Raw genomic sequence first — 26143 nt, forward strand, 5'->3', positions numbered from 1 at the left:
AACATTTTCCATTTGTGGCTCCATGTTGAGGTAATTAGCCCAAATGAGCTCAAACTGCTGGAAAACTGCAAGAGCAATGGAAAATAAAAAGGTCACTGTGCATTGCAGGGGTTAAACAGCTGGACTTGAAAACTTGCAGCTCTCTCTGAATTAAAGGGAAAACTAAAGTTGTTCAATAGGTCTAATACCTCTCAAAAAGACTTCCAAGATGCTTATAACTTTTGCTTGTCTCTATTTTAGTGCTTGAATCAAAATTGTTTGCATTTAGCTTCATGGTTGATGAAAACTCATCAGGGAAGAGTTCAGTCTACCCCATAATTATGCATGTTAGGGCCTGGTTTCAATCTCCATGCCAAAAGTAACAAAAAGCACGGTTCCCCCTCTTCAGCATCCCCTTCCCACCAGCCTCATGGCAAATAACTTCATTTTTAACATAGTTTAAAATATTTAAAAAAAAAAAAAAAGAAAAGAAAAAGCAGTATGTGTCCTCATGACAAGTTGAGATTTCCCATCTGTTTTCTGCTTGGAGCTTGCTTGTTTAAAATACCAAAATTACGAGTTTTGGCCTTGAAAATTTGGTTTTGCTCAGTTAGAAGATCTGGTATTTAGCACTGGTAAGGTGAACAGGGGAGTTGGTGTAGATGGGTACATCCTGAGGGTGTTTTTCTCTGCTATGAACTCTAGAGTATTTCCCATGGAGGAGGCTAAGCTCACAGGTATCAGTTGATGCTGTTACTTTCTGAGGCTAAGAAGAGGATTAGAGTAAAGAGGCTTTCAGTAACTGAGCATAATTGCGCTAGAGCCCTTCATAGTAGAAATAGAAAACTGCTGATGAAAAGCTATGAGGGGATCGGAAGGGAAATTGGATTTGGAAAGCAAACTTACACGCGCACGTACTCTTGCTTAAAATCTCTGTTACTCTCTAATTCTCCTAAAGGGAATGTGTGAGTGTTTGTGCTGTTGCTCTCATGCAGACTAGAGGCTTTCTTTTGCTGTCTCAGTTTACGTGGGGGATGGGTTATTATTTGAGAAGAGGGGCAAGCTGAAAGAGCACCTGGTTTTGTTCATTTTTTCTTTCTCTCCTTTGTTTAGTTTCTGTCTCTTCTCCTTTCCCCTTAATCCAGTGTGACTGTTTTTGTTACTTTAGATGTGTTCTTTACCATGAGCAGCTCTACAGTTCTTAGCCTGGCTATTGCCTACAGTAAAAGCGAAGAAGTGACCTGCAAGCCCTCAAGTAGAGTCCCCTTTTCCTTTGTCTCCTCTCACCCCTAATCAGTGAGTACTGCTGTTGCTGAGAGGTGGAGTTTGCACCTCCTCTGTGCCTTGTTTTTTTCCCATGTGATAGGCTTGTGACAAGCAGTACTGACCATTTCCAATGAGGGATTATAAGGACAGGAAATTCATATGCAGGTCAAATTCCCCAAAACAGGGAGGAAAAAAATCAGGAGCTGTATGTATTATCCTGTTAGAGACAAGTGAGCCACAGTTGATTTCTTATCAGCTCTTGAATGTTTCTAGAGCCCCAAATGGAGATTTCTTCTGCCTGAGAATTTAGCAGAAAAAACAAGGCAAACCCAATGGTAGTGGATTGAACTGGATCTCCAAGGGGTTCTGTCTCAACAGCTTGGGTTTTCCCTCCAAAGGTCTTGCTCTAAATCACTGGTTCTGGCAGCTGCATCTACCCGTAAGCCAGAGAGTCCTAAACATGCCCTAGTTGTTCCTTCAGCATGTTAGAGATCAAAGCCTTGCATCTTACTGCGTACAACGGAGCAAATGGTAACCACCTCTGGTACATGTCTGGTGCTCCCAGATACTAAAATAGTACAGGAAGTTATTGGTAGTGGTTAACTGCAAGCTTACCACATGGCCTTCTTTGGAGGAACAGTAATACAAAAGTAGCATCCAGTTCTGGTATGTGTAAAGAGAAGTCATTGATCTGAAATACAGCTGGTTGTAAGTATTTGTATGTGTACTTCTACCCTTGGGTCCTCCTCATATTTTTATGATTTAACTATCAAATTCCATTTTTGTTCTTTACGCGCGCCCCCCCTACTTTTCCATACCTATTTTAACAGTGGGTCAAAACAGTGATCTTTCCCCCTATGATGCAGAATCTAAAACTTCTTTTGTTTTGGTTTTTCAGCACCTGAGAAATGTCATTTGTTGGGATGGGGAAAAACGTGCTTCCATCTACTAACAAATGAGATGTGGAATTGAGTGAGTGAACATTCTTTTAGGGAAACAGTTGAATCTTATACTGACATAGGTCTGATAACAGAGCTTATCTCTTCACACTTGAGAAGCAGCAGCAGGTCTAGCGACTACTCTTACTGCACATTTGCATTGATAAGGGGCTATTCCATCACTCCACCTAAACAAAACCATCATGACTGACCAACACATCTTGCGAGCTGGATCTGTGCACTTCTGCCTTGGAGTTGATGCCCATGCTGTTACAAGTTGGGGTGATGAATGAATGATCATGCAGGGCACATGCCACACCAGACTGTAGTCTCTTTACCTCTGTGAATCTGTATCTGGGCAGGGAGTGAGACATCTCCGTTCAAGGACAGCAGTGTGACTACAGTGCCGTGTATCATATCTGGCATTCAAAAACTTCTCTAGTTAGAAAGGTGCAAAAAGAAATGTTGGAAAACTTAAAAAAACAAAAGGCATCTTTCTGCATCATTTGGGGTAGACTGTCTGATAAGAATGGCTTGCCCAGGTGGGATTTTCTACCATTTTCTGTTTTGCCTGGTTTTAGCGCATGTGCCAAACTTTGGCTAGTCTAATGTGGATAAGAAAGAGGATCTGGTCCTCTTCCTCAGTAATCTGTTAGTGAAAGGTGAGTTGTTTGGTTTGCTAACCTAGTGATGTTAGACAGGACTTGCATTTCATAGAACAAAAGCTGAACAGAGGGATTGTGCCGGGTCCTGCACTTCGGTCACAACAACCCCATGCAGCGCTACAGGCTTGGGGAAGAGTGGCTGGAAAGCTGCCCGGCAGAGAAAGACCTGGGGGTGCTGGTTGACAGCTGGCTGAATATGAACCAGCAGTGTGCCCAGGTGGCCAAGAAGGCCAACGGCATCCTGGCCTGCATCAGACATAGTGTGGCCAGCAGGAGCAGGGAGGTGGTTGTTCCCCTGTACTCAGCACTGGTGAGGCCGCACCATGAGTACTGTGTTCAGTTTTGGGCCCCTCACTACAAGACAGACATTGAGTTGCTGGAGCGTGTTCAGAGATGGGCAACCGAGTTGGTGAGGGGCCTGGAGCACAAGTCCTGTGAGGAATGGCTGAGGGAGCTGGGGCTGTTTAGTCTAGAGAAGAGGAGGCTGAGGGGAGACCTTATCGCTCTCTACAACTGCCTGAAGGGGGTTGTAGTGAGGTGGGTGCTGGTCTCTTCTGTCAGGTGGCTGGAGATAGGATGAGAGGAAATGGCCTCAAGTTGCACCAGGGGAGGTTTAGATTGGATATTAGGAAAAATTTCTTTACTGAGAGGGTTGTCAGACATTGGAATAGGCTGCCCAAGGAAGTGGTTGAGTCACCATTGCTGGAGGTATTCAAAAAGCGCATAGACGGGGTACTTCAGGACATGGTTTAGTGGGCATGGTTGATGGTTGGACTCAATGATCTTGAAGGTCTTTCCCAACCTAAATGATTCTACGATTGGTAGGCTGGGAGGATACCAGGGCTGGCCAGCTCACAGTAAATAACACAGTTGTAATGCCCTCTCTCTCTCTTTGCCTGAAGACCCTAGCACAGGCTTTTGCTCCACGTATGAGCAATGTCTAGGAGCATGTTAAAGCAAGGTCCAAAGCAGAAGTCTGTCACTTGCCTTTCATTTTAGGCCACTGACTTCCCTTCCGTGTTGTCCTCAACAGGGTTAGCAGGCCAAACCCTTATGCTTGGGATGATGTTTGCCAAAACCACCAAACAGAATTCCTCCTTCCTGCAGATCCAGCTGCCTGGAGAGAATAGTCCCTTATCATAGAATCATAGAATAGTTTGGATTGGAAGAGACCTTTAAAGGTCACCTAGTCCAACCCTCCCTGCAATAGATCTTCAACATAGCATCATAGAATAGCTTGGGTTGGAAGGGACCTTTAAAGGTCATCTAGTCCATGTGTCTAAAGAGCACAGCAAGCACCAAATCTCAGTGCCTGGTATCTCACCTGCCAACGAATGATCTTATACGTGGAGTTGGGACAGTTCACCGGAGAGCCCCACGTGCTGAGGCTTGGGCGGCTTTCAGCCTGGTACTCCATGTGCTGGGGCCTTCTCCCATCGGGAGCCACAGGTCACATTCCTCCCCAGCTCTTACTCTAAAGCAGGGGGCTTTGGTTGCCAAATAAGTCTTTTCAGGCAGGAAGGAATGTTTTGTGGAGGGGATTTACCTGTTAGTGGATTAGGCTATCCCAGAGTCAGTGGCCCTGCCAGCTCCACAAGAACCTGCCCGCTGCTGCCTACTTGGAAAGCTGTTCCCTCTTGCAGCTCTTGCGACCAGGCTCTGCCTGACCCTGCTGCTATTTGGCAACTTGCTGGTTTCTCCCAAGCGTTGAGCAGGTAAGCCTAGGAAGGATGCTGGTCAGGGCCGCTGTTTTCAGGGATATTGTTACGTCTTTCAGATGGGAGATAGGAGCCTAAGTTCAACAAGACTTTACAGCACATTGTTGATGCTTCAGTTGTCCCAGGACCTCTGAATGACCAACCGTCAATTAACTCTGACCTCTTGTGGTTTCAAAATCTGGATCCAAATGCTGAGGTTTGACTCTCTCTGTCTCAAACCCCTGACCGCAGTTCCTATTTTTAAGCAGGGATGGAAGACCATGATCTTCTGGAATTCATTAGCTTCCCCGCCCCCGCTGCTCTCCCCAGCTCTTTCACCATCTATCAGAGACACTGTTGTTTTAGTGTCGCAGGCTCGTCCTGTTCATCACTGCAGTGGTACGTCAGGGCTGCACCTTGAGATACCTACACTGCCTTCATGTTGTGCTGAAGCATCTTAGTACAAAAGTGGGCTTTGTTGACTTATGAAGCAACTTCCAAGCCCAAACTGCCTGGTCTTGGCTTTTTCTACCTTTGCCATGGCTCACCCTTCCTCTTCTGTTCATGTTTTTGTTTTTCTTGGGAACATCCAGTGGTGTGGTTGACCTCCTGTGGGTCAGGGTAGAGCTACAGGCGTTCCTGCAGCTCCTCGCTCAGCTGTCCGGCTGCCCACACCACGCTTGTTTTCCCATGGCAGCCGGACCACCTGCTGATGTCCAGCTCAGCCTCTCCACCGGCCGGCTGCTCGGCAGAAACCCCAGGGGCTTTAGCTCTCCTCGCAAAGCGCTAACTCGATTATTGGACTTTGGATTAAAATAAAGGCTCTGGGAGCAGAGCACAGATCACAGCGTTAGTCCACCGAGACGTGTGCTTAGCAGCAGGGGTGTGTTTCCTTTGGGTTTCATATTTAGGTTAGAAATGCTTTCTTTTGGGGGCCAAGTTGTCATTCTCAGACACTGTAGTCAGTCTTACTATCAGCCCTATGAAGACTACATGTCTAAAGGAAGTGACAGAAATAGATACGTTTGTTTCCAAAACAAAACCCTTTGGTCCAGAGAAAAGATACCTGCCTCTTGGGAAAGAGGAGAAGGCTCCCATCTCTCCTACTTGTCTGAGCTCAAGGTCTCTTGTCCTTTGTCTTTGACTTGTTTCCCATCGCTTATCGTTTACTAGAAAAACATTCCAGCATATGTGTAATGCTAGACCACCAAAAAAGATGAAGAAGAGATGGATGCACTGCTGCTTCTCTATTTATAGGAAGAGAGAGACGAACCAAAAATGATATGGGAAAATTCAAATCTTTAAATACTCTGGGAGAGATGGATGGAAAAAGGGCTGCCTTCATTGTTCACAGGGTTGAGGAGACTTTCTCACGAACAGCTTAGTGTAACCCCCTGGGCAACTCACTCATACGACTGGGGGATTTCTGTGCACAAACTCCCCTCTTGTTTCTGGAGTATCTTATTTGCTTCAGCAAGTAACTGCTGCAGCAGTTGTACCTTCTTGTCTTAACATGCTCTTGCCTTCTTCTTAGTACTGTCTTTGCCCACCCTCTGGTGTAAATCGCACACCGATATTGGCACTTCTGATCATTTCACTTGTATTCATGCTATTCTTTCTACCTTGGGTTTGCACATTTTCATTCCAGTCAGCATTTTATAATCCCTTAAACATTTGAAGATATTCCCTATCTCCTTTGAGAACAGTAGGCTACTCTAAGATATCTTTTTCTCCTGTCAGATCAGTGAAATCTCTTTCTCAAGCTATTTTCTTGCCATCTGTGTTTTCCCATGCCATTTTTAAACCTATTTCCAGAAACACCACCATCTTCTCTCAGACCTCCTCTGCTAATCAAGTTTCACTAGCCCTGGTGTTTGGAAAATACATCTTGCCCCATCTTTGATGAAGAAATTTCTATAATATTTGCTTGCAGATCAATTATTGTTCTTGAATAAAGATTTGGACCTCACTTCAGAGGTTGGCTCGGACCCATTGCAAGGGGAGAAGGAACTGTCCTCAGTTTTGATTTTTGAAAGGGTGTTTCACAGCGGGGTGTTAAAGCGGGAGGTGAGAGGGTAGAGTGTGATGCTGCCTCGGATGCAGTGAGGGATTTAAGGCACGCGACTGAGGGTGGGAACTGAGATCTCGCCATTGCAGGCGAGATGCAGGGTGGGCAAGAGCTTCCTATTTGTTCTTGTACCGTTTTAAATGTCTTGCCCCTGCACATCTAAAGCAGTGTCGACCTCAGCTGCACTTTCTGCCACAAGCTCTTTCACACTGCTCCTTTTTCCCGAAAAACGTTTCCTAACATTATCTGCAAAGCGTTCCTCTCAGATCACCTCTCTTGTGACACCTGCAGGGAACAGCCATTTCGCAATGGCCAGACCACCAGGCCAATGTGCCAATATTTATATCCAGTGAAGCGGTACATCTGATGAAACACATCAGTGCTTGAGGCAGTCATCCTGTCTCTGCCATCATCTCCCCGGTCCTTCCACCTCCTCCCCCCTTACCCCAGTGAGGCTGAGGTACGCTGGCCTCTCTTATCCCCACATTGCCATGGCTCCTGCTGTGGGTTACTGTACAGGAGCAGGCAAATTACTAGGTAGTCTAATGAGCTGGGGCAGAGATGGTGGTTTGAGCACTGATTCAAGTGCTACCACAGTGGAAATAGCATGAATGTCATTTGCAATTCCCAGAGTTCCTCCCTTTCCTTCTCTTCCCCCTTCCCTATATTTTGTTTCTGTTGATAAGTCTCTAAATGCTGCCTTTAAAAAAACCACTGTCGCCAAACACTAATTTCAGCTTCAGCTTTCCTGAGAAATATACCCGTGTGGGATCCAGAGCTCAGGGTCCCTCCCAGGGTTGCATCTACTCTTGCTTTCTGCCGGAGGAGCCCGGGGCACTCTGCTCGGTGATACACCACTCTGTACCCTCCCTCTGTCATTTGACCACTTTACTATGTGGTGGTTGGTCTTCATATTTGTCATGTAAGCTCTTGCTAATGTCACTAGGAAGAATATCTTTGCTTTTCAGGGACCTGTAACAATTTGATTTCAGGCTTTTAAGTCTTGGTTATTGTATGTGCTAAGGAAGATTGCTTCATATTTGGATGAAAAACTTCCAGAAAACAATGTGGTCTGGTGATTTTTTTTTTTTTATTATTTATTTTTTTAGCTTGTGTCCAAGGACTATTTCTAACGTCTCAATAAAAGGTATCTTAAAAACAATAAGCCTCTTGACAGTAGAGAGCTCAGCTGTACAGAGTTCTGCATTCCCACTGAGCATTTTTAGCAGTCCACAAATTGAAAAAGGTTGAAGACTATTGTTGCAGTCAATTTGGCAAATAATTTCCTTTGAGTTGTTACACTACATAAATATTTTGCTGTCCTGCCAAGAGCTGTTGTTCTGCCAGACATGTCATCATCTTAATGAATAATAGATCTGAGCTCCTGATCACTTGTGGTCGTAAGAGAACTTGGTGTTCCTGTCACGCTGGGTAGATTTGGAGTTCTTGGTCTCAGGATCTTGAACTAGTCTTGTTCTGTGGTCACAATGTGGTCACCACACTGTTATCCAGTCTTGTTCTAGATCAGAGGGTGGTACACTTCATTGTACCGTGAGGCTGAATCTATTATATAGTTGCTAATTTTCAGCCAGCAAGGAGGTGATGATGTTGTGAAGTGGGACAGAGATCTGTAAAGTTTTTGTAAGAAAACTTTGAAATTTTACTGTTTCAGCTCAGCAATTGAATTTATTCATCCTTGGTCCCATTTGCTTTTCTGGGTATTGGATGCAACAGGAGTGACAGGGCAGGAGAGAAGACAGAGCTTAGCATCAACAGCTTCCAGTTGCCATGGAAGTAAACAGGTGAGACGCCACCAGCCTTTAAAGATTGAGAGGAGGCAAATTCTGTTCCTGAGAGTAATTCATCTTCATTTCTGGAAAGCCATCTCCTGCTATACACAACTATCACATGAGGCTCTCCACTAAGCTCTACACACAGTGCCTACTCCAACCTTTCCCCATTCAGACCCCTCTCTTGGTTGCTTTGTCTGGTTGACTCCAGCACATTACACAAAGTTGTAATCCCGAGACGCAAGGCTGGGTATGACGTTATTTCAGTAGCTTTATTGTATTTTAGAAAAAACCTTGAGCTATTTATTGTCCAGGTCATCCAAGGGTTCTTTTTGTTCATGGTAATTGTTGCGAAACTGCTACAAAAGTACCTGGCCTTTATTGCTGAAAACTCTCCTTTTCATGAAAACCAGGGTTCTGTACTCATCAAGGAAGACATTCAAGCAGGAGTGTTTGGCTGGATGTTAAAACAGGCTCCTGTGGCAGTTTTAAATACTATACTATGAAGTGCTGTGAATGGAGACTCATGGTTTGGAATAGTGCTTGAACAGATGTGATCAGATGGGATTGAGAGTTGTTTGCTTAAAAAAAAAGGGGGGTATTCTTAATCCATTTTACTGATTCCCCTGAGGGCATGGAAAAAGTATTTAAATTTTATCTGTTAAAAAAAATGTGTCTCATATTTTCTGCTAGTTCTGTTTCCCTCAGCTTAAGCACTGAAACAGGTAAGTCAGTTTTACATTTATCTTTTAGTTAAAAGCAAGAAATGTGGTGTTTGGGATGCCAAACCATGGAGGAGTATTTAGAGAGTAAAATTCAAACCCCTCAGACTTGTGCAGATAAGTCTTATGAAGAACTTTTATCACCTTCATGTAATTATCAAAGTAGATTTCTTTCATATAGAAGGGACATTATAGTGCAGAGCACTCTTAACAAGGATAGCAGTTACGGTACATATTTAAAATGTTTCCTCTAAAAGAGCTTTAAATGCCCAGGACTTTAGTGAAGCTGATGGACTTTTGTTCCCCAGGAGATAGGCTTTAGGCTCCAAGAAGACCTCTTTGTGCCTCTCTTGTGGTTGCTGACTGAGATTTTGCTGGAGTGGAGGAGAAAAAAAAAAAGATGTGGGCTAGTTGTCTCTTCAGTGAGCCTCTTGGACTTGTCTCCTAGTTTGTTTATTTTGTTGTGTGTTTCTTGTGTCAGAGAAGTTCTCAAGGGAATTTACCATTCAGTGTTTTATACAGAGATTATCATAAATCCAAGAGGTTTTTTTCTGCTTTGTGTACTTTATGGCAAAGCTCACTGGAACTTTAATTCATTTTTTTGTGCGTGTGTGATTTGAGTTCCATGAACTAATATTAGTTATACAGTGAGGAGACATCTATATATAAACACAGAATTTTGTATGTTTCCATATATACTCATGTTTCTATATATAAGCAAAATGCTTTCATAGGAGTATTTAAAAATATTTGTCACATTTTGTCGTGTAGTTTATGGTGGGAAAGTGTAATCGGAAAAAATGCATTTAGATCTTGTGGGACAGTAAGGTAAAATAGCTACTTGTGTGAACTGGATCTTTTTTTAGAGGCAGGCACTACAGAAATAGCCAAGTGATAGCCTCACTGTGAACTCAAAATGCATTTCCTTTTCGCCAGGGTTTGCTGGTCTGTTTGTCTAACCCTTGTAAGGACAGCAATGCAGTGTGTGTAGCCGGGCTCCTGGCTGCTGCAAGGCCTGGAAGGATGGGTACCTTCACATGTATTAACCTGATGTGCATAAAGGTGCAGAGCAGTAGATGAAACATAGTCCATCTGATTTAGACTAAGTGTGTATTTGAGCTCTACTTGGAAATACATGGTGTTTCAAGTAAATAAATTGTGCACAGTATAAAGTAGGGTTTTATATAATCACTTTTACTCATGGCTTTCTAGCAAATTTGTGGGTTTTTTCTTTACTTTGTCATGAAGAAATGACAACCCTTTTCCTACAAGTGGAAATTATGGCAATATCTTGAAGTTTGTTGTTTCCTGTCATTTGTGGGGGCTGGCATAGGGTCTGTACTGTTACTGCTGTGGGGAAGGTTGCTTGCGGGTGGGGGGGGGGGATTTGTGTTTTTTTTATGTCTGGTTGTTTTCATTGTTTGGTTGGCTTTTTTTTGTTGTTGTTGTTTTGGTTTTTCTCAGTTTGTTGTCTCTTTTTTTCCTTACCTGTCCTAGTCCTCCATAGCTTTGAAAGTCATTGAGTTAGAAAAGTCAGAAATACTATGTTTAAGTTTCATAAAAACGTGGTGTGTGGGTAGGAGAGGAAATTTTTCCTATTGCGCTCTCTGAGGTAGAGAGCTCAGCCCTGACCTGTTCTGTGAAGGCAGCATCACCTGGCCTAGTAGACTGGTTTTCTGGTTGGGGTTCATGTTGATGTTTTCGTATGGACATACCCAGAATGTTTGGATTTACAAGTGGTCACGGAAAATAAGAGTGAAGTGCGCATATGTATGTTGTGTGACCGAGTTGTCCGTGTCTTTTCTAGCAGAAGTTAGAGGTGGTTTACTTTAGTGTTTATTGGGATGTAGAAGAATTCAGCCTAATCCTAGCTAAAACCAAACAAATGCAAGGCAGAAGTCATGACAATAGGACACCATTGGTTTGAGGCCACATCCATGGCCAGAGGGTTTTAGGGATGCAGGGATGCTGGTATTGTGCACTGTCCGAGCGCTCTTAGTGTGGGCACAGATTTGTGGGCAAAGCTGTATGGATTGCTTGAATTTTAATTCACCCTCTGCACTCACAAGGGAAGCTAACTTGACCTGTGCCAGTGGGTTCAACCATGGTAGTTGAGGTTGTTTCCCTAGCTAGTGGAGTTGTGCTTTACTGTAACTCTCATAAGAGTGTTGCAGAAGGAGTTGGGTACATCAGGTCAGTGGATCGTAGCCGTACATATCAGATTATTCAGATAGAACCTTGTGAGCTCTTGCTGTCCTGAGATACCTTGATGCAATGCTATTACATGGTGTTAGCAAAAAAAGTCTGGGAGCCTAGGCTTAGATAAAATCATAGAGCTCTCCAATACACACATTTACAAACAAGGTGAACAGTCTTAAAGAGACAATAGAGATCTGTCCCTTGCCAGAGGAGATTGAATGAATAAAGTGTTCTGCTTAGATCAAAAGCCCCGTTCCTTATGAGAAGCTACGCCACAAAGCTTGTTCTGGAGTAAAATTGTCAAAATAAACAAAGTCCTAGAAGTCAGTGATATTAAAGCTAAGTACTTAGGTCATTTGGAAGCAGATACATTCAGATTCATTTTGGATGGGGCTAAAATAATGATAGAGACTTCTGCAGAATACCAAAGAAAACGGTGCTGGCTCCACTACACCTTCCCTGAGTTAAACAGGCAGATCATGAAAGAAATACCATTCTGGTAGAATTCCTGTTACGTCACTAAAATATCACATCACTTTATGCTAAATATTTGACAAGAAGAATTTGAATAATACTGTAATGTAGGTGTGAGTTGCATGGCATCCCGTCATACACATCCAGCAGCTGGAAAGCTGTAGAGCTACCCTGATTTATGTGCCATCTTTGAAATCGTTTTGGCCTGAATTTTAAAATAAAATAATGAGCAGCCATTCCACTAATTCTTCTTATTGTTGTCTTGCTTCCTCAAATGCCATGCTTAATGCCTCTGTCATTGGGTTAGGAAAATTGTGATAAATACTGTAGCAAAATGTTTTACTAAAATCTGGGGACAGGTTCCCCTGGAATAAATGAAGGAGTTGCTTAAAAGAATAGTAAAGTAGACCTATGAAAGGCAGCTACTATTGGTTACTCATTATAGACTGGTCTCAGTTCCAGACTGATTTTCTTCATGATCTGGGTAGATCCTGTTGAACCTTAGTCTTCTGGAGTAAAAGAACTCTTCATCACAGCAAAACCAGTGGTGGCAAGTTCACAAACTCACAGGCTTCTGCTTTAGACTCCTTTTCTCGTCTTCATTTTATCTCCAGTGTTTTGTTGCTCAAGGGGCAAAGCTACCTCTTCACCTTATCTCCAGTTTTCTCCAGTGGCTGTTGGTTTACTGTCTTATCTGGGAGGTTTGCTTCCTCCTTCAAGAGCTCTGGGCAAGCTCAGCCTACCAGAGGGCTATGCAGGGTGGCCCAAAGAAACACTAATTAGATGGTTGTTCACAAATGCAAACTTTAAAAAATTGCTTTAAAATGTCAGTAATTAAAAATATTCATAGTGTAATTGCCACAGAGATGGATCTTTGAAGTCTCCATTTCTAAAATCTGACCCAGTAGCAGCATTTTTGGAAAATTAATCTTGCCTTGTGTGGGTGGAAAGATGATGTTGTATTACTAATTCACTTGAAAATCCTACATATACATGTAATTGAAAACTCCTAGGAACAAAGCCAGTCATTCTACATTTGTTCTTCAATAATAGTAAGAATGCATTCAAATATATCATCAGTATTGTCACTCTTTCAAACCAGGCAGTTAACTGTGATATTTCCTTTCCCTGGAGATGCTGAGTCAGCATTTTAACTAGTTCTTTTGGCCTCTTTGCATGATAGGCTTTTAAAGTAACACGTCATCAAGATAAAATCTACTTAAATTAGCAAAATGCAAAATAATGGGGTTTCCCCCCCTCTATACATTATCGTATTAGTATTTTGCAAAAACCCGCGCAGTTTGCCAGCAGCTAGGTATCTGCAATGCCCAGTTCTGAAATCACAGGTGCTTTTCTGTCTGTTTGCTGTTGTGTCAGACAATTCAGCATGTTTTTGGGTGGCTTAAATGATATCTACCCCCCCCACCCCCCCACCCCCCCCGCCTCATATCCATAACTGTTGATCTGTATGTGTTCCTGATGAAGAGGCATGGGTCCAGGATTCTGCTCTGCTCTGCTCTGTGCCATTAGCTAAAATTGCACCAAAGCAAGTGAAGATGCTGCTAGTGGCTTCAGAAGGTTGGAAATGGTCGCTCCAGTTGAGGTTCTCTGATGCGGCTTTGGATCTGTCTTGACACTTTGCTATATTTAGATGTGCCATACGTTTAGTCTTTTTAAGAGTCGCTTTCAAGCCAGAGGATATTCCCCACTTCCCATTGAATTTGCTGACAGTGTGAAACACAGTTCTGCGGCAGCTGTTCTTGCATCATTACACCTCGTGGCACCTGACCCAAACAAAAAGCCAATGCGAGAAGGCGGCTGTGTTTCTTGTGCCTTCAAATTGCTGTGGTATCCTTCATTTTCTGCTGAAGCGATTGGAAGTTGGTCTGTAATGGCAGCATCCCCAGCGTGGTGTGTGAATTGGTGTGCCCCGCGTTACATTTCGGAGAAACGAATGTGCAGTATCAGAGCAAAAGTGCTCACATGGCCCCAATCCTGTGCTCATGTGAAGTCAAGGTCACTGGCGCTAGTTGTGTTTACAGGCATGTTTATCCCGTGGCTTCCCTCGCTGTGAAAGCGCACACACATAAGTGGTTCTCAGGTTGTATAAAACCTGCTGGGTGAAGGATGTTGTCACCAGTTTAGAAAGTTAACTCGTTAAGCTTCCCCTGGCTCCTGTCGCAATATAAATGAGAAGGCCTTGCACTGAGCTTGAAAAATCTGATGGTGCCATTGACCAGCTGGGGTTTTGAGCTGCTAGAATTGCAAACTGCATGTGATATAAATGGCCTGAAGTAAAACAGGTCATTAAAATAGAATAGTAATGATCTAAGATGTTGCTAACACAAGAACCCTTTTAAATTTATGTCCTAAATAGTGAGCTAAAAGTAAACTGCAGGAGCTGATGATGGTAATACCAAAAAAAAAAAAAAAAAAAAAAAAAAGAATTGAATACATCCAGCCCCCAGTTCTTTTCATGACCCCACAGTCCCAAGATGCTGCTCTTCGTTTTCAGCTCATACGCTTTGCTCTCAGCACGGTTTAGGTCCTTATGTAAGCATGCTGGCCTCAGCTAACCTCCTCCTAATGTCCAAACATGTTTCTATTGTGCCTTCTAGTACTTTACCTTTGTCGGATTTAAAATCTCATGATGTAGATGCCAAAATCTAGGAGCTCCCCAAATTAAACTCAGTTTGTTCTAGGAATTGATGGAGGGAAGATTAGATCAGTAGGATTTTTGGCTGCGATGATACAGAACAAGTCTGTTGTTGCTGTTGGTGGTGTGTCTTGGTTACCTGAATATTAAAGTCCTTCAAGTTCATCATTGTTTTGGGTCAACTTCTATTTTTGTTGCTCATAAACATCTCTTGATGTTCTTGTTTCTATTTACTGGATTAACTGTTGGTTAGCAGAAGCAGCCTGTTAGACAGGTGGAGTGATGGAGGAGGCTGACGAGGTGACAATTTCTGTCCTGCACCCTTATGATGGGCTCAAGAAATTGTACCCCCCCAGGGTAGGGGAGAGGGAGGAAGGAAGGTGGGGTGGGCAGAAGTCATAGCAACACTGCAAAGCTATAGGATCCACTGAACAGGCCACGGCAGATGTTGGTCATTGCTGTGGAGTCCCACGCTGAAGTATACATCTCTCAAAGGAGATCTGCCCAGCTTCAACAGCAGGCCAGCACCCAGACCCCACCGATGGCAGAATCCAGGACCTCTCCTCTCCATCTGCCTGCTGCTGGACTGAGGTCTGGGGAGGACCTGGAGCTTCGAGTTTAGCAAACCCAAGGTTTTGCGCTCCCTCTGCTGGCTGCATTTTTGCTGGCTGGTGCCAGCTCTTCATCCCTGAAGGAATGCTGAAATCAGTGGGGACGATCTTGAACAAACAGGGAAGTAATAAAATTAGCATGGCTCCTTTTTAGGGTCCTTGAACACTAAGAAAAAGATCCTTGTTGACTGTGGGGTGGAGGTGCAAGTTAGTAAGGGGATGCATTTCTTCCACTTCTCTCCAAAAGGTCATTACTTGCCTTGGGAAGTGGAGGCACAGGGGAAATCACCATCAGCGTTAAGTCACACTTCAGTATCTTTCAAATCTAGTGTGGAAGACTTGAACCATGACTAAGAATGACTTCAGTATTCTGTTTGCTTGCCTTAAATTTTATCTGAAATTTTTGTTCTGCGTTAGCCCAAATAGTGATAGGTTTCTCTCCAGACTCAATGTTTTCTCCTCTCATTGTTGCCACCTCTTCTATCAGCTTTGGTTTGCTGCACTCCCTGAAGTGCTTCCTTGATTTGTTTTTTAAACCTCCAGCCTGTTTCTCATCTCAAGCCACAGTGTCCTGATATCACAACCTTGTAGTCGGGTTAGAGCCCTCTAAGGGTATCAGAAACCACTTTGCTTTCGGGAGAGTTCTCTCTCTCGAGTGTTGTGTTTTTCATCTCTTCTGCTCCTACTTCGGATCCAGCAGATGTTTCTCTAGGGCATTAGCTTCCAGTTTTGGGAAGCAGCTTGTGTTTGACCATTTACCAGGCTGAAATCAGATGTTCTGGCCAACACTGAGAGCAGCCCAGCTAGTGGTGTGCATTTTACACCCCTGTGGACCCTGGTTATTGTCAGTCCCAGCCATATCCAGCCCAAATTCCCTACCGGATAAGGACTGCATGACTGGGAAGCATTGACACACTGTCCATAGCAAGGGAATCATTACTAATGTTCAAGGAGTTTCTGAAACTTTTCCTCTCTGCTCTTTAGTTTCAGTCTTGCTGCCTGCTTACACCTGGTAATAGTTTTCCCTAAGTGTTCTCACTTCTCCTGATTCTTCCCTAAGATTTCCACTTTGATAGCAGAGCTCTAAGTTGAAATGACCTTTGTCCTTACTCTCAAGTTATTTGTGGTTCCCAGCTAATTTATTTTACTCATGGACCCATGGTGACTTCTCAGCTTCTGATCTGAGTTTGTTGCCAGGTTCAGTTCAGTTGCATCTAAAGCTGCAGCAGGTAGCAGCTTTCTAGAGCTACATTCTCACTCTTAGAACCAGCAGCAAAGTTAATTAAGTTTGACAACGTTATTCTCACCAAGATCTGACTAGAATGGATTGAAGGGTAGGCAGCAACAGTTAAGTTGGAGCGCCTACACCAAGTGATAGGCTGCTGGAGATAGAAAATGTTAGCTCATTGCTTCTCTTCCATCTGCCACAGGGCAGCGGAGAATTATTGAGACCTTTCTAGCAGCTTCGTCCAGTTGAGTTTTCAAAGTTGCAAGTAACTGAGCTTCTGCCATTTCCCTTGGGAAAGTATTCCTTACAAATACAATTCACTGTCAGGAAGTCATTCTGAAACTCCCCCTAATTTTTCCTTTTTTTGGTGTCCTCCCACTAAAATGGGCTTTAACACAAAGAAACTATTTAAAGTGCTACTTTTTTATTTTCCTGTGAAGGCTGATGTGGGTTCTAGTTAATGTTTTAATGAGACTGGAAGCTCTCTTATTTAAAGGTGAAAAATCACTGTATTCCCTTCTATTGCACTGATACTTTTCACTCATTTCCTTGAGGATGTGGTTGAGTTTCATGTGGCTGTATTAAATGAATGTTAGTTATTGTGTTCCCTACCCAAATATGTATTAAAAAAAATGTGTGTTTTGCTGCTGAAAAGAGCAGTATCTAAAAAACCTAGTCTAGTCTAAGTCTAGATTATGTTTGTGCAGAAGTTTTAGGTTTCTCTTGATTCTGTGAATGGTCTTGTGTTGTGAACCCAAAGGCAGCATACACCAGCTGGGGGGGGGGAAGTAGCAGACTGATATCCCCACTGAAAATAATCAAAATGCAAAAGCAAACAGCATGAATGCAAATTTCTGCTAATAGAAGAGAGATTTAATGTCCTTGAACTGTGCTGCAGAAAAGAAATTTAGGAAAACACTTGTTACTTAAGTATAATTGCTTGCAAGCCAGTGCTGTTCTAGGGGGAGTTGTTTTTAATGGTTAAATTATACAACGCATTTTAAAATTGATTGTTTTGCATAATGTATTGTTGAAGCTGTGAATTTCCCTGACAGACCAAATTGTTTACCTTTGTAGAAATCAGTCAAAACCAAAACAGTCGCATAAGAATAAACTGGGAGATTTTTCAGAAGCACAGATCGTTAGCAAATTCAAGGGCAGGTAAACACCTCCTGGGATTTTTCTCCATGTCATTGTAGGCATATTAAACAGGTTATAGCTTAACGTTCCAGGGCACTCGCCAACAGCAAATGGACTCAGATTACTGGTTTTAACAAAAATGGACTAGCGTGATTCTAGTTTAACTGCAAAATGACTTAACAGGAATCTTCTGTTTTACGAATGTCTACCATAGCTTTGATTTAGCACTGATGTTTTGTTAATAAAAGGAAACTGAGGGCCTTGAGTGAGATCTGCTTCTTGTGTGTGGGAAATAACACATACAAATCTTCCCAGTTACTAAGTTCATAAACCTCCTTCTGCAGAAGTAGAGGCATCTCTAGTTGGTTACTCATAATATAAGCTTATACATGTCACACATAGCTTGTTGCTCACTGCTCAGAGCCCCTGACTTACACCTTTGCTGTTGGACTACTTACTTCCTGAGATCCATCTTTTGCTTTAAAGCTATGCCAGCAGTATTATAATTTTCAGCAGCGTAGCCTGGCTAGTAGTGTCATTTTGCTATTACTTTTGGTCCCATTCAAGGCCATGTTGCGGCATTCCAGATCAGTAAAACTTACTTGCTGTCTTTACATATGACCCTTACATACTGAAAATTTTGCAATTTTTTTTAGGTTCCTAAGCAGAAATTCAGGAATGAAAAGTCAGAAATGAAGTTTAGGCTGGGATTTCAATCAGGCCCCCCTTCAAAGTCTCTTAGAATCACAGGGTAATGTAGGAAGGGACTTCTGGAGGCCATCTAGTCAACCCTCCTCCCCAAAGGAGCAGGCTACCTTTGAAGTTGACTCAGGTCACTGAGTTTTGAATACCTCCAAAGATGGAGATTTCACAGCCCCTCTGGGCCCCTGTTTCAGTGTTCGATCACCCTCATGAGGAACAAGTTTTTCTTACTTAAAGAGAGTTTAGCTTTTTGAAACTTGTGTACGTTGCCTCTTGTCCCATCAGTATCTAGCTCCGAGAAGAATCTAGCTTTATCTTCTCTATAGCCTACTATGAGGTACTTAAAGACTTTTAAGACCCCTCTTTTAGCCTTTTCTTTACAAGACTGAACCTATGCAGCTGCTTCTACTTTTTCTTGTGCATTGTGGGCTCCAGCCCCAGACCATTTTAGCATCCATCCACTGGAATTGGTTTAGTTTGTCAGTGTCTTTCCTGTACTGGAGAACGCCAAACTGGACACAGGTACTCCAGGCGTGGTCTCACAAGTGCCAAATAGAGGAGGATAATCCCCTTCCCCTGACCCGCTAGCTGCACAGGTACTAATGTAGTCAGTATGCAGCTAGCTTTCATTGCTGCAAGGACACACTGCTGACTTGTGTAGCTTGTTCACCAGGATCATGGAGTCCTTTTCTGCAGACCCAGCCAGTCAGTCCCCAGTACTAATACATGGGGGTTATTTTGTACCAGGTTCATGACTTTTCATTTGCATTTATTGAACTTCATAATGTTCCTGTCAGCTGATGTCTTCTGCCTGTGTATCTGTGGGGAAGTGTCATGTGAGAGTGGGGTGGGCACAGCTCCATTCATATGGCAAAACTCTTCATGTAGGCAAGACCCCCTGTATTGACCAGAGCAGATGTTGAACTTGGTCAGATGTTTTCATCTCTAGTTTGAACTCCATGGCAATATTCTTGAGGTCCTTGCTCTAAACGTATAAATGCCCCAGTTAGGTCCAAAGGGTGAAAATTTTCTTTCCATAACTTTTTCAAGGAATGGTCAAGGTACTGTAAGAGAATCAGTATTTCAGGCATTTCCTCCAGTGCTGTTCTGCATGGTCAGTCAATCACATGGGCTCCCAGGAGCTCATTTTACATTCACTGACTCATGCAGATTTCACTAAGCATCTTCGTGTTTTTAATTAGCTTAATGAATTAATCAGAAGATGCTGTACAGGGCAAAATGCAAGCTGAGTGGCAAGACTTTCAGCAATGGGATGAGACTGGATTTGCTTTTAAGAAAACTCCTTGGTCCTTTAGTTGCCCATGAATGTAACTTGAGAGATTAGCATTTGTCACAACTTACGTCTCAAGCTGTGTACACGTATAAGCTCTGTAGGCTCTAGCTGATGTTACTGACTGTCACTGTAGATGGGGGAGGCTAAGGCAGAAAGCAAACGCTGCCTGCCTATGGCCACAGAGAAGCTGTGGGTCAGAGCAGTGCCCACAGTTCTCTCCTGGTGCTGCCTATTACACATCACTCAGGTCATTTCTGCTTTTATTATCAGATCTGGCAGTGCTGCATAGCTGCCTGCTTGCTAAATCTCATTGTATCAACACTTAAAGCAAGTGATTAAAGAAAGATTAATGTCATAGATGTAGTGTGGTTAGAGACCGTGGTCAGAAAATCAGTGAAGTATAGAAATTATTTATATAATTGCCATGCACGCTTGCGCTCTCTGCTTAATTTGTGGTTTGCTCTCAGAGCCCTAGGAATACTATAGACAGTCCAGGTTTCCTTACCTGGACGCTTACTTTATTCAGATCCTTGTTGGATACGTATTGTACGTACTTAGCGGTGGAAAATACAGTTGAAACCCTCTCTCAGTTGAATAAAACAGTCTGACAAGTACCAGTGGCCTGATAAAAGTCTTTGAATAAAGCTGTAGCCAATTTCTATTTAAAACACTTGGAGGAGTCATTATTGTACTCACAGGCCACTTTTAAAGTTGGGCACATGCTGTGTTGTGCTCTTCTACGACGTATAAAGAAGTCTTGGTGCTCCTCTGGCTTTTTCTTTAGCCTTTTCTGCCTTGATTACTTCCATACGTGGAGGGTATTTTGCAGTCAACTATGCAGCAGTCTGAGAGGGCAGCCAGTCCGGGAATGCATCTTCATGACACCTCTGTCACTGGCACCGATGCTTGTTCCACGTCTGATGATTTCTGGCAAATTATTGGATCTGGATCAAAATTAACTCGCAAAGACCCAAGAAATGTAATTTTTGGATCTAGTCTGTCTCATCAAGTGACTGCATGAGCATTGGAACAAATGCAAAGGAAGGAGAAGACTTTAGGAGCAAAAGGCAGCCTTTTAGAGGCAGCCTGATTAGATTGGCTTAAATTCATCTCACCCCAGCAAAGTGATGGATTCATGAAAGTCAGGAATAGGAAAACTTGACAGTCAAGAGAGAAGAAAAGTTAGTGTCAGCCTGCGTTTGGATAATTTATGTATTTTCAACAGATAAACTCTATGCAACATACAGTTTTAATAATGAAAGTAGAGCTGAACATCAATGCTACCCACCAGAAAGTCCAAAGACATTGGAAACTATGACAAGTTTCAATGGTCTCGATACTTCGGGTGATAAATAAAAAAACCCTAAAAATCGGAGATTATGGCAGAGCCAGAAAAAATGTTTCTGGCCTTCTTTTTCATTGTAGAAGTGCAAAATGTCTGATACCCATCCGTAACAATTCCTTATCAGCTCACTTTGGATAGGAGGGCAGTAGCTGGTACAGATTTTGGTCACTTGTCTCACATTAGGTACATTAGGTCAGATCAGAGTGCTGTGGCTGCTGAAATGGGGAAAGTGTAACATACTTTAGTGGTCCTAAATTCTTGGTGGGGACTACCCCCATGAAAAGGGCATGTAACTGGTTTTGTGCCTGAAAGTTGTGCACAACTTCCCATGGTATTACAGCCCCTCAGGTTCTTCCCCAATCCCATTTCCATAAATCTCTCCCATTGCTTGTAGATGAGCCTGGGACTCCACCGTTCAGAGAAAGACTGTGCTTTTCAAAATGTAAAATTTTATCACCTAGTTAAGCTTTATCACGGAAGTGAAGGAAAAGGCTGTAATTTGGTGATTCTGATCAAATCTGAAACACTGAGATAGCATTGTTCTTGGGTTTTTTTCTTTTACCCACTTGTACAGATCCAAGCACTCTTACCACTTGGTAATGTATGAGAATGGTGATCATCAGGAATTAGCATGTGAATGAACATGTGCAAATGAGCTGCTCTGGTCTGTGATATAAATGGTTCTTGAAGGAGTCATGCCTTTTGACTTGAAAGCAGATATACTAATATCTGAGCAGGCGCTGGGAAATAAATTACAATATTTGGTTTGTCCGTGTGACATTTTTTGTGCCACAGTTCTTCAGCATTGTTACATTGAAAGGATATAATTGGAATAATATATTACAGGGCAACAGCAATGATAATAGTACCTAAATCTTTCATGTTTTTATGAAGTCACTTTTTTTAACGCTGTTCATCGAGTGGTAAAAAGAGCTGGAAGTCTAGTAAGGAATGCAAGAAATAAAACCTGGCACAGTGAAAGACTTTCAGTACGATATGAATGTTGATCCTTTAAAATCACAAATCATCTTTCTATTAATTCACTGTAGAATAAGGTCTCCTCAAGATAAGACTCAGCAGTGCTGTGGAGTTGGTATTTAAAGTATGTCCATCTGCATCTAAACGAGTAGCTCCAAGACAATCAGATTATGCAGTAGTTACTTTGGTGAGAATATCGCCTAAGTGGAATGGAAACTTCATTTTGAGTCTAATATTAGACCCTGCTTTGGAAAATTCCTTTTAAATGATCACAAGCTGGGAATAGCAAAAGAATTTAACTTTCGACAGACAGCATTCACCAAGAATTTGTTTTTAACTGCTTATGTTGGGTCCCTGGGAAAGCAGATGTGAAAAACTTACCAAAGTGAATTGACTTGACCTGATGCAATGTTTATATCAGTAGTTGACAAGTTTTCCTCCCTCGTCTAATTTGTTTGGGATATTTTCATTCTTTAAGCATGAGTAAGTCTGGGTTGGAATTGTTTGAATACTTGTTAGTCTAATAATCTGAATCTTAAAACATGCAGACGTTATTGCCTATATAGGGGTCTAAGCAAAGTTGAACTATTTTGGTTATTTTCTACAGATGGGGATAAGTATTATTTTTGAGACTACCAAAGAAGAATGTGAGACAAAGTTGCTTACCTTCTGATAGTTCAGAAAGCATATTGATACCTGCTGTATTTATACTTCAAAATGCCACTTGTCTTTGGTGAACCCTTTGAATGCATGTTACTTTTTATGCAGCTTTACAAAGGACTGGCTTTCAATGGCAGCTAGGGAAACTGGCAACCAAGGATATCAAAGCAGATTCAAAGGGTCATGATATTATTATTCCTGTGGCAGAAGGGACTTCAGGAATTATAGAATACACTGTGAATGATGCACAGCTCGGGGTTCTTTAGAGCCACTAGTATATCTCATCCTAGCTTTTCTCTTTGTTGATCAGACACTGTCACTTTGAATATTTTAATTAATTCATTCATTCCTAAATAAGCACCCCCTTCTGTATGGAGCATGTCTAAATAAACTGTTTTTGAGGGAGGGAGGAGAAAAAGAGAAACTCATGGATTGGTCTGACCTGTTCTCCCCAGCTCTACCCTGTCCACATGCTTCTGTGGTTTGGCCGTTGTTGCTGTTGTTTCCAAACTTGAGGAAAACATCTACAGGAGCTCGCTGCAAAGGAGGGCTCCAGCCTGGCCTTCCTCTGCCAATGCATGAGACAAGAAGTGGAACAACCATCAACAAGCTAATATAATGAATTCAATGCCAGGGTGACGGTTTCGCTGAGAAAGACATCAGAAAGAGAACACTGATCTCTTTAGCTGTTTTCCTTCAGTGCATTAGGTGAATTTATGTGACCCAGGAATGCATTTCACAGACAGAAATCAGATTATGGTATTAAGCATCTGTTAAACTTTGCCTCTTTTTTCATGAAGCCTGACATGAACCTTTTTGTCTTTTTATTTATACCTCTGTGGCTATAATTCTGCTATAATTTCTGACCTTTCAGGAATTTCTAAAATGTCTAAATTGCTGATCTGTCTCCTTGCAGGCAAGTCTCACCTGGCTATAGTACAAAGAGTAAACAATGAAGGAGAAGGGGATCCTTTTTATGAAGTCCTGGGAATTGTCACTTTAGAAGATGTGATTGAAGAGATCATCAAGTCTGAAATTCTGGATGAAACAGATCTATACAGTGAGTAGAAATATTTGCACTTTGTTTATAGATGAGAGGGAAGACTCCATCCAGCAGCAGTTGCGTTTAATAGAAGTGTTTTGAGAGATGTTAAGTTGCTAATTTAAAAACTCAGTGGTCAAATGACCTGCAGATCCCTCAGATGGTCAAAGTAATTTTTGTTTTCGCAGCATGGGCACCTCACCCCTTCATGCTGTATTAATTCGGAAACAGGACAGGTTTCTTTACTTGACCCTTACATCAAGAAGGTTTACATCTGCAACTGTCTGGTCTCTCCTGCTAGCTGTTCTCCAACACACTGGACTTGTTAAACCTTTTTGTTACAGTGCTCATGACCTCCCATGTTTCCCCCTAACCTCTCTCCACCTCAAGGGCCTGTAGTCTGTGTACTACCATACTTTAGCAAGAAGGCAGGCAAATACCGTGCCTCAAGGAAGGGGAATGGAGTCTCTTTAGAGTCTTTCTCTGTCACTCGTTCAGGAAACCTGAGAAAGGAAAGTCTTTTTCAGTGCTGAAAACTGGCATGTCCTAAATGACTCCTCTTTTTATCACTCGGCACAGCTCCTTCCTTCCTTTCTGTTAACATATGTTGAGGGACATGATGCTGCAGGTCAACCATTGCCTGGCACTTGAGAGATCTGGACTCTTTTCTTTACCAGTTTAGAGTTTGTCTGGTCTTTGGCCAGTTACCTAAAGTGTCTTTGCTTCTCTTCCCATCTGCACAATCTGGCCTGTGCATACAGGACTTCCCTTCTGTCATTCTTCATCTGTCTTATCTGTGCTTTGATCACTTGCTGGCAGATGCTGTTTTTCTACTGTGTGTTCGCATGTAGCACAAGGATGTCTGTAGATTCTATTGTAATAGAAATAATAATTTTAAATATATTTAACACAGTTCAGCTGTCCTTGGGTTTCTTTTTCTTTCCTCATGAAAGGGTTCTGAATATTTCTACAACATCTTTTTCAGGCCAATGCAAGCATCTTCTATCCTTCCTCCAAGCCAAATGCCATATGAGCACTTTACACTGTGGGATAGACATACCTCTACTTTTCCCAATAGATTGTTATTGCCTGAACTACTTTCTGCAGCTGGTCAGTATTTTACCAGTATTTATGTGCCCAAAGGCTCATGTAAATCACAGTTGTGTTTCACGATATGCTAAACAGTCTAATTACTATGCAAATCACAGAAGTCCTGTTAGTATAGATTTCTTTTTGTACCTTCACAAATGAATTGTTGGGCTAATCAGTTACAACATAATGCTTTTACAGGGTGAATTCAGACTTTCTTTTATACTCCAAAAAGATCCTATCTTTGTCTCATCACTTTTGAGACATTTCTATGTTTCTACGAGTGAAAAGACATTGCATATGCTTTTCAATGTTTTTTCCCCCTTGTTTGTTAAGAGAAACCACATAGAACATGTTGTGTTAATCTTCAGGACAAAAAAAGCTTTGACCATTAATAGCATGTTAGAGGGCAAGGAAATGAGAATTTAATTTTACTATCTGAAGACTTCCTAGATCAACAAAATAGAGCTGGTGATCATGAGTTCATTTGAAACTCTCCTTCCTGGGAAGGTTTTACTATTGAAAATTCCTGTTTCAGAACAGGAGGGAAACTTCACTTCCCAGGCTTCCTGGACGATGCAGGAAATTTTGGGGGGATGACTCCTGCTGTGTACCATGAAGATGAACTTCTAGTTTCTTTGTGAAGCACTGGAGTTCGTTCCGCTGTTTGGACTGAAGGACACTGTAACAGTAAGGGAGAGAGCAGAAATCCAGAGAAGCTGCAAGGATCACAGAAAATGTGATAGGTTCTGGATTTGGGCAGATTGATGTGCTGTAACCACTTCCAATTGGTATAGTGATGGGAACATGCTTTGGGTTTACTGAAGGTACCTTATTGTCCACCATACGTTAAGGCACCTCGTTTTTGGTGTTATCATCAGTGTGTCAGTGGTAGTAACCCCAACTAGTACTAGAGTTCTCTGATGCTGTTTGTTATAAGACCAAGCTGGTGTGCTCAGCTCAGCCCAAGCCAACTTGAAACCTTTGCACTGATTTGCTCTATGCTAGGTGTTTACTTAAAAGTAGACCTTATGAAAAATTTGGCAGCATTGTTACACCTTTGTTCTGAAGTTTTAAAAATACTTTGTTTTGCTTTGATGGAAACTTGAAATTTGATGACATGCCTGACCTTGGTGTTGAAACTGTGCCTTTCTGCTCTTTCCATTAAAATCCATTTGAACTGTGTTAGGGTAGAAGCAATTGTATATTTTCAGTTTTTGCTGAAAGCTGCTAAGCTCTGCAGCTGAATTTCTCGAGGGTTGCATGCCCAATTTCTTCAGATTGCTGTAGTCTGCTATGTCTTATGGCTTGTAGAGATGTTGGGAGCAAGGAGAAGATGATGTGAGCAAGAAAAATTGTTAAATATCTCTGACCTATCAACATCTAGGTAGACTGAGTACTGAGCATGAGACTTTGTATTGGGGATGCTGATGGGCTGGGGAGAAGAGGTTTCTGTCATGACACAGGTAGGATCTGACTACATTTCAGCCAGTGTCACAATGAAGAGCTGTCAGTGTGTTTAGTTCTTAGTACTGGAAAGTTGGAGTGTTTTTTCATGGTTGACACACTATAGGAGTCTGTCCTCCACTCCCATGGCCCT

The 26143-nt window shown here is 42.3% G+C and overlaps 1 protein-coding gene across 1 annotated transcript in view; it reads left to right on the plus strand.

Annotated features, from left to right (window-relative positions):
* Positions 1-26143, plus strand: part of CNNM2 (cyclin and CBS domain divalent metal cation transport mediator 2) — a 128711-nt gene that overhangs the window by 75056 nt on the left and 27512 nt on the right. The window contains exon 2 of the mRNA XM_049810636.1: positions 23329-23472. Coding sequence (XP_049666593.1) covers positions 23329-23472 — 144 coding nt within the window. The remainder of the gene's footprint in view (positions 1-23328; positions 23473-26143) is intronic.

This window comes from Accipiter gentilis, chromosome 9 (genome assembly GCF_929443795.1).
Source record: "Accipiter gentilis chromosome 9, bAccGen1.1, whole genome shotgun sequence".
Taxonomy (NCBI): domain Eukaryota; kingdom Metazoa; phylum Chordata; class Aves; order Accipitriformes; family Accipitridae; genus Astur; species Astur gentilis.